At 36.0% G+C, this 8979-nt stretch overlaps 1 protein-coding gene across 1 annotated transcript; it reads right to left on the minus strand.

Moving 5' to 3' along the window:
* Nucleotides 1-7369: 7369 nt before the first annotated feature.
* Nucleotides 7370-8601, minus strand: LOC122591496. The gene is made up of 2 exons (XM_043763762.1): nucleotides 7802-8601; nucleotides 7370-7763 (listed from the first exon to the last, which is right to left on the minus strand). Exons 1-2 carry the CDS (start codon nucleotides 8599-8601, stop codon nucleotides 7370-7372), a joined length of 1194 nt encoding a protein of 397 aa, XP_043619697.1.
* Between the last annotated feature and the right edge of the window lie 378 nt (nucleotides 8602-8979).

Genomic DNA, 8979 nt, shown 5'->3' on the forward strand with positions numbered 1-8979 from the left:
TGAGCTGGAGAAGGAAGCTGAGAAGCAAAGAGGAAAGAGATCAAGCTAACAAGAAGGTTACTGAGTACATAAAAAAGCTGGATGAAAGACTGCTCAAAGAAAGAAGGAAGAGAGAAGCTAATGATAGAGAGTTATTGTGGTTTGGATCAAGTGAAGAGGAGATAAGAAAAGATAAAAATATTAGAGTCTGAGTCTGATAAAGTGGTTGAAACAGATGAAGGAGAGAAGAATAAAACTGAGGGGAGAAAAGTGATGAAGATATAAGGAAGAAATCTGTGGAAGAAGGAAGTTGACAATCTACAAGTCTGTCCAAGTTGTCCCTGTGCAAGCTGTGTCATTGCAAGTTGACCAAGCTTCCCCAGAAAAACCTAAAGATTCATCATAAGTGAAGACAATATTCCTCGGGACCAATTTATGCTCAAGAAGAGAATAAATGAAAAGAAGTCCTAGTGGAGTGAAGATGTTGAACAAGATAGAGTAGATTGGGATTGGCTGCAGAAAAAGCTCTTGATTATGGTGTCACGGTGAAGAAGCACACCAAGAGGGGTGAAGATAGACTGGAAAGGGAAAGGAAGGCTAAAACTGCAAATGAAACTAAAAATGACCCACAATTGCAGAAGCTATGCAAGAAGCTTACCAGAAGGAAGTTAATGAAGATAACTATTTAAAAATTGACTCTGGCAAGCCAACTTCAAAGAAAAGAAAGTCTGTGGTGGTTCATACAAGCCTCAGAGAAAGTTAAAGATGTAAAGCAAAGTGTCATTGCTCATGACCAGTGGGAAGCTCACAAGACAAAATTATTGAAAGAATTCATAAAAGAAAATATCCTGAGCAGATCACTGGTGTACAACTAAAGAGAAAAGAGGACAAGTTGAACCAAGTATCAGGATCACAAGAGTTGGTTTTGAAATAAATAGTGATACTTGTGATCTAGGTAAGCTGTATGAACTTGGTTACACTGAATGGGTTGAACTGCACAACATCATAATAAGGTCACCAGGAATTCATCAACAGACTGCTCTTGAAGCCCTGGAGAAGAAGTTTGACATCATCAGAAAGTTCAATATTGATGTATTTGGGCTACCAAGACTTGACACTTATGATGTAATTGGAGAAGATGAGACAGTTGAGCCCTTGAGAAACAAGAGAAGAAGAGTTGTTGTACCTAAAGCTCCTGAAGGTGATCATGCAGATTTTATCAAGAATCTAAATCCTTCAGAGTTCTTGGTCAACTATCACCAGATGCACTTGACAAACTGCTTGAACATCTCAATCTATCTCTACTTGCTGGTGTGGAAAATCTAAGAAGTGGTTTGTTCATTGAAAGTCCTGAGCATGGAATGTACTTTGTGAATGCAAGAGGTAAGCTGGTCTTCCAAAGAACTGCTTAACTGAAGAAGGTACCTCATATGCATCTCTTTGCTCTTTATAGATTTTGTCAAGCTTTAGTGAGATAGGGAATGGTTATGAATAGTTTGTGATTGATGAAGGCCTTGATAGAAATTAGATGTAACCATTTGTTTTGGTCAAAAATTATCAAAGATAATCAACCTTGAAGACTTAGATCAATTATGTAACCAAACTTTCGTTCGTGAGGTAAAGGGCTTGTAAAATTGGTTTAGATTCAAAGATGCGTTTAAAATAAGTATGATAAATCAAGATTATGTCGTCTTAAACAAAAAAAGGTAGTCAAAAGATTTCGCAAATAACTATATAATCAAATATAAGATAGATTAAGCAAGATAAAGAAAGATAAATGTAAATAAATGCGGAAAATAAAGAGAAAGGAATAAAGAACACCGAGATTTGTTATCGAGGAAAAACCCTTAATCCTTTATGGATTGCCGGCATAAAAACCCCGGTAGGAAGCAATCATCCCTGCCTTGTTCTTTTATTAATGGTGTAAATTGGTTACAATGATAGAGCGACTTGATCGATCTTTCTAAGTAAAGAAAAGTGTGTTGGTTGTTTACAAGTATGAGCAGAGAAAATAAGCAAGTAAATATGTGAGTGTGTGTAACATTGTATATCCTATGATCGATCAGGTCCTCGTTTATATAGAGCAGCCTAGTAACTAATTTTCCGAAATTACAGGGATCTTCCTGGTCTTCATCTGGTGAACGTTGGAGCATATCTTGATTGATATTGTAGCCGTTTGAAGATATTCTCCTCATGCTGAATTCCTCTTGAAGTCCGATTATGATGCTGGACTAAGTCTTTTTGCGTGTTGATCAAATAAGACATGTGTTGAATCTCTTTTGTACCGTTAGAGATATTTCCCTTGTGATAAATATCAAGTTACCTGCATAATATTCTCATAGAAACAATACTTGAAGTTTATCGTTAGTAATTCGTCAAGGCGTGTCAAGATCCTGAAGGTTCATGATCCTGAGGTCCCAAGATAATGAAACCTGAAATTTCACCCATAACAATTGTCCCCAAAGTTTTTTGATAAAAAATCAATTTTGTTTAAAATAACTTTGCTCAAAATAATTTTGAATCTTCTGGAGTACACTTTGACCAAAGTCAAGGAGTTAATTTTGAATTCACCCCGTGGATAAGACGTGGAGATAAGATAACCAAGAGTCTTGACTTGATAGGTAACTACCCGACGATTCATTCATGTCCTTTTACCCTATTATATAAGCGAGCCCCCAGTTTTTTGAAGTCACGAAAAATCTTCTTTTCTTTAAAATCCATACTTTCAATATGTCTCTAAAATCTCTTGGGGATTTCTTCAAAAGGTATATTTAAATCTTCTTTTTCCTTAAGTTATTTGCTGTTATTTATAACTTATTTATTTCATATTTCAGTCTTTCGCTGATCTCGAAGAACAACAGATCGCCAAAGACAAGATAAACGATGAAATCATCCAAACTATGGAAGGCCTACTCAAATCTTACAGGGAATCCATCGAGACCGAAAAAGAAATGGGTCTGGAGGTGTAAAAGAGTTTGGAAGCAAAAAATAAGATTCTCAACAATGCTTTGAGAGACATTTGTTGCGAACTTGGCGTAACGCAGGAAGAACTCCGAGGGGCTCGAGAGAAAGGGTTAGGTCAATCTTGAATAAGTTGAAGGAGATTAACCCTGAGCTTTACTGGGACGTTCTTCTGTAAAGTTTTTGATGGGCGACGACGGATATAATGCAAAGGCCAGAGCCCATTTTTAAACTCTTTTGATTGTAACTCCTATCAAGCAGTTTTATCTTTTGTAAATATTTTCGTTATGAATGAAAAATATTTATCTTTTGATCTTTATTGCTTCGATTCCAAAAATCAATGATGTTAATGGGGTTAAAATTGGAAAATTAAATAACCGTTTGCATGATATCACATGTCAGTTAATTATTACCCTTGACTTATTTGACTATATCAACAGTAACAAATCAAATCAAAGTAATAATTATAGGGTAAGATACATGCACCTTGTGATATGTAATTAAGATCCACTTGTAAATTGTGATCTTCAAGCATCCAGTGTCTTAATTGTTTGTTAGTTCCACTATATTCCTATAGCAATTAAATATAAATGGGACCGATATGATCTTTGGAGGGGATTAAAATTAAGAAGGGAATTCTTAATTTTAATATTTTCGTAGGGATATTGGAGTCCAAGATAATGAGGGTGTCTCAATATCTTGAACATGCTTGGGAAGCGTGGTTAGCCTTTTCGTATGCGTTTGTGTAATGGGTGGCGTGGTTAGCCATTTCGGGAGATCGATGGTGACATCGATAATCGGTAGAATTAATTTCGACAACCTTGCAATTTAACCCTTCAGCTGTGAAATTAATGAACGTGCGACATGGGCAAATCGTGAGAGAGGGTGAAAACCCCCAACCAAAAGTTGGCGTGAAAGCCAAAAGGTGAAGACCTTGTTCCACGTTGCTGTGTATGATGCTGAATATCCTTTGAGATCCTACAAATTGAAATCCTTAGAAATTGACGTTAGCCATTTGGCTAACGCCACTCCGACGCTCGAGTCAGTATCATCATTTTGAAGAATAAACAAATAAATAAATAAATGAATAAATAAAAAAGGATTTAGAAATCATACCTGATTTTGTCAATGAGACAAAATTAATTAGACATGATATAATTTAAGGTGGATGGCGTTCCAAGCTCTTGGAACTAATTTACCTTCTAGATCTTGTAACCAATAAGATCCTTTACCAGCTTCTGCCTCGCTCAAATAAGGTCTTTCCCATTTCGGGTTCAATTTCCAATCAGGCTTGATCAAAGCTTTCTTTAACACCAAATCCCCAACTTGAAATCGTCTTAATCTTAAATTCTTATTATAAGACTTGGCGATTCTTTGTTGATAAGCTGTTATTCTTATTCTGGTTCTTTCTCGTAATTCATCTAAAGCTTCCAAGCTTTCAAACATTAACTCTTTGTTTTTCTCATTAGTCAATAGACTTATCCCAGTAGTTGGTAAGTCCATTTCAGTGGGCAATACTGCTTCTGCTCCAAAAACAAGCGAAAATGGGGTTTGCCCAGTTGCATTTTTAGAGGTTGTGCGATCAACCCATAAGACAAATGGTAACTCTTCAGCCCATTTTCCTTTGGCCTGTCCCAGTCTTTTCTTTAGATTGTTCATAATAATCTTATTACTTGACTCCGCTTGACCATTGGCTTGAGGATGAACAGGGGTAGAAGTGATCATCTTGATTCCCCATCTTTCACATAAATTTGTGGTTTTCTTTCCAATAAATTGTGAACCATTGTCACAAATTATCTCTGCTGGAACCCCAAATCTGGTCAATATATTTCTTTTGATGAAGGATATAACATGAGACTCCTGGATCTTGGAATATGCTTCAGCTTCAATCCATTTTGAAAAATAATTTGTCATTGACAAAAAATATTTCTTCCCCGCTGAAGATTCTGTCATTGGTCCTACAATATCCATTCCCCACTTCATGAATGGCCATGGTGACAAAACTGGATACATAGGTTCAGCTAGTTGATGATGAATGTTGCTATGTCTTTGAGAAGCATCACAATTCCTAGCATAATCTTCAGCATCTTGTTTCATGGTTGGCCAATAATAACCAGTCCTTAAGATTTTCGAATGTAATGATCTTCCAGCTGTGTGGTTCCCACATTCTCCTTCGTGAATATCTTTAAGAACCTCTTTGATCTCGGTTTCCTCTAATCACCTAAGATATGGTCCTGCAAGAGACTTTCTATACAGGATACCATTTATCATAGAATAATGTAAAGTTTTCATTCGAAAAGCCTTTGGGTTTTCATCCTTAGGAATTGTCCCATTGCTTATATATTCCTTTATAGGTGTCATCCATGAAGTTTGATTGTTTTCAGATTCTCCAGTTTCACTATCTTGAATAGCTAAAGTTTTATGAGACTCTTTATCTATGGCAGGATATAGAACATGAACTATAGGAATACTAGTTTCAGACGACATCTTAAATGTTGAACCTAGGTTTGCTAAGGCATCAGCTTCAACATTTTCTTCTCTAGGTACTTGTTCTATATCGAATAAGTCAAAATTTTCAGCTAATTTTTTAACTATATCTAGATATTGCATTAATTTTTCTCCTTTCGCAGCGTATGGTCCATTAAAATGATTTGCTAAAAGTAATGAATCTACATATAATTTAAGGTTCCTAATATTCATATATTTAGCCAATTGCATACCAGAAATTAAAGCTTCGTATTCTGCTTCATTATTAGTAGCTATGAAATGACAATTTACTGCTTGGGGTATGATATCCCCTGTGGCGAATTTAGTACGATACCTAATCCTATTCCTTTAACATTAGCAGCACCATCAGTATATAGGATCCATTTTTCAGTTGCTTCTTCTAGCATTTTAACTTCTAAGTCCACTTCTTGTTGTAAGTCAGTACTAAAATCAGCCACAAAATCAGCTAAAGCTTGAGATTTTATAGCATTTCTAGGTTCATATACTAAGTTAAAGGCACTTAATTTTATAGACCATTTAGCCATTCTTCCTGATACTTCAGGTTTTCTAAGCATACATTTTATAGGGTAATTTGTCCTAACATGTATAGCATGCATTTCAAAATAATGTCTAAGTTTAGTAGATGCGATGACTAATGCAAGTATGAGTTTTTCGAGATGAGAGTACCTGGTTTCAGCATCAATTAAACTTTTACTTACATAGTAGACGAGATTTTGTATGCCTTCAGATTCCTTTACAAGAACTGTGCTTACTACATTTGATGATACTGCCATGTAAAGATATAAAGGCTCACCATCTTCAGGCTTCATCAGCAGTGGAGGGGTTGATAAGTACTTTTTTAATTCCTGAAAGGCCTCTTCTTGCTTTTTACCCCATTCGAATTTCTTATTCTTTTTCAGAATATCGTAAAATTCTTTGCATCTATCTGAGGATCTTGAAATGAATCTGTTGAGAGCTGCTAATCTGCCAGTTAATCTTTGGATGTCTTTAGCATTCGACGGAGACTTCAAATTTAATATTGCTTTAATTTGCTCCAGGCTAGCTTCAATTCCTCTTTTGGTGACCATATATCCTAAGAATTTTCCAGCTCCGACTCCAAAATTACACTTGGCGGGATTTAACTTCATATTGTACTTGTCAAGGATGTTGAAGGCTACTTCAAGATCCTTTAAGTGATCTTCAGCTCTCTTGTACTTTACCACCATATCGTCTATATAAACTTCCATGGTATCCCCCAGTTGATCTTTGAACATCATGTTCACGAGCCTTTGATATTTGCACCTGCATTTTTAAGACCAAAACGCATTGCAATATAACAATAAATACATGTCGGTGTCATGAAGGCTGTGGCTTCCTGATCTTCAGGTTCCATTTGTATCTGTTGAAATCCTGAGGAGGCATCCATGAATGTTAACATCTCATGTCCCGAAGTTGCATCGACCATTGCATCAATATGTGGTAGTGGAAATGGATCTTTTGGACAAGCTTTGTTTAGATCAGTAAAATCTACACAAATTCTCCATTTTCCATTTTTCTTTTGTACGACCACCACGTTTGCCAGCCACTCTGGGAATTTAACTTCTCTGATCATTTTAGCCTTTAATAATCTTTCAACATCTTCCTGGATTATAGCATTTCTTTCAGGAGCAAATTTTCTTATTTTTTGCTGAATAGGCTTGAAGCTTTTGTCCATTCCCAGCTTGTGTGTGATGACATCTCTTGATATTCCAGTCATATCTTCTTGTTTCCAAGCGAAAGTCTTCATTCTAGCTTTGAGGAAATCAATAAATTTGACTTCCATATCTTTTGATATCTTTTTCCATATTAAAACTTTAATGTTAGGATCTTCAGAAACCAAGATAACTTCCTTTATATCTTGCTGTTCTGGTTCGTCTACATCGAAGACCCTTTTCTGTAATTACTATTGTGAAATTGGCTTTGCAGCTGACTTCATGCTGGATGTGTAGCATTCTCTTGCTTCTTGCTGATCTCCCTTGACAGTAACTACTCCCCAAGGTATTGGAAGTTTAACACATTGATGATATGTTGAAGGTACTGCCTTCATTTCGTGTATCCAGGGTCTTCCCAAGATTATGTTGCATCCTGGGAGAGAATCTATGACACAGAATTTCTGCATCGAATTCATCCCTCCAACATAAACTGATAATTTTATTTCACCCACTGTATATTTAGTTTCCCCACTGAATCCAATCAATGGAGAAGCCTTTCCATTGATATCTTCTTCCGAGATATCCATTCTTCGTAATGTCTCCAGCTTGATGATATTCACTGAGCTCCCATTATCTATCAAAATCCTGCGAACATAATGGTTAGCGATAAACAAAGTAATTACCAGCCCATCATAGGTTCCATGATATCATCAAAGTCTTCTTCAAAGGAGATAATGTCTGAGTCCGAAATTGATGCTTTCTTCACACTTCTTTCTCCTTTATCTGCTTTGCTTTGCTTTGCAAGTCTTTTTGCTGCTGAATATGTTGTCCCGCACACTTCCGATCCCCCAGAGATGGTGTTAATTACTTTTGCATTCGCTGGTGGGGAATCTGCATTTTGTGTTGATTTTGGTTTGGAAAAGTCCAAGCCTTCAACATCTTTGGCCTTCTTCCTTCCAAGGAGTTCTGTCAAATATCCTTTTGCTAATAAAGTGGATATTTCTCTTCTTAACATCTTGCAATCTTCGATGATATGGCCAAAGTCTTCATGATAAGCACACCACTGGCTAGGATCTTTCTTCTTGAAGTATCCGTCATTTTTCTTCTGAGGCCATCTCACCTTGTCTCCAAGATCTCTAAGCGCCATTATAATGCCAGGAGTTCCTACAGAGAAACAGTATGATGCCAAAGTTGGATATTCGACCCCGTCATCTTCTTCAACGACATTGACTTGATCATCTACATGTCTTGAGTAAGGTTTGTGTCTTGGTTTAAACACCGGGGTTTCTGCCTTCCGATTTGGACGATCATATGATAAGGCATCTAATTTCGAAGTTGTAAGTTCATTTTCTTCGAGCCTTATAAATCTTGTTGCCCTTGCTTTTACTTCATCTAAATTTCTGCATGGCGTCATTATGAGATCTTCCTGGAATTTAGATCCTTTATGGAGACCTCTCTGCAAAGCTTGAATAGCGGTCAACATATCTAATTTAGGAATATTAAGAGATTCTTTTGTAAATCTAGTCATAAAATCTCTAAGTGATTCATACGGTTTTTAAATTATTTTATATAGATCATCAGTCAATTTCTCAAAAGTCCTACTGCATGAAAATTGACTATAAAATAAATTTGTTAAATCAGCGAAAGAATTAATAGATAAAGGTGTAGATGCAGATTTGTTGTGACAATCGCAACATAGATTTAATTATCGTTTATGTTTTAGAAACTATGTTTTTAATCATTTAAATAAGAACTTGTGTTGATATTTAATGATTACATCTGAACTTCAATATTATATCTGTTTATGTTTTGTATTGTGTTTGTGTGTTATATATTGTTTTGCAGGTACAAGAACATAGAA

Source organism: Erigeron canadensis, chromosome 3, assembly GCF_010389155.1.
Source record: "Erigeron canadensis isolate Cc75 chromosome 3, C_canadensis_v1, whole genome shotgun sequence".
NCBI classification, from domain to species: Eukaryota; Viridiplantae; Streptophyta; class Magnoliopsida; order Asterales; family Asteraceae; genus Erigeron; species Erigeron canadensis.

Bases quoted from the DNA above. Each gene is read 5' to 3' on its own strand.
- LOC122591496 (XM_043763762.1), bottom strand. From the start codon at position 8,601: ATGTTGACCGCTATTCAAGCTTTGCAGAGAGGTCTCCATAAAGGATCT. The intron at 7,764-7,801 runs GTAATTACTTTG...TTATGTTCGCAG, and splicing joins ATGGAACCTATGATGGGCTG to GATTTTGATAGATAATGGGA.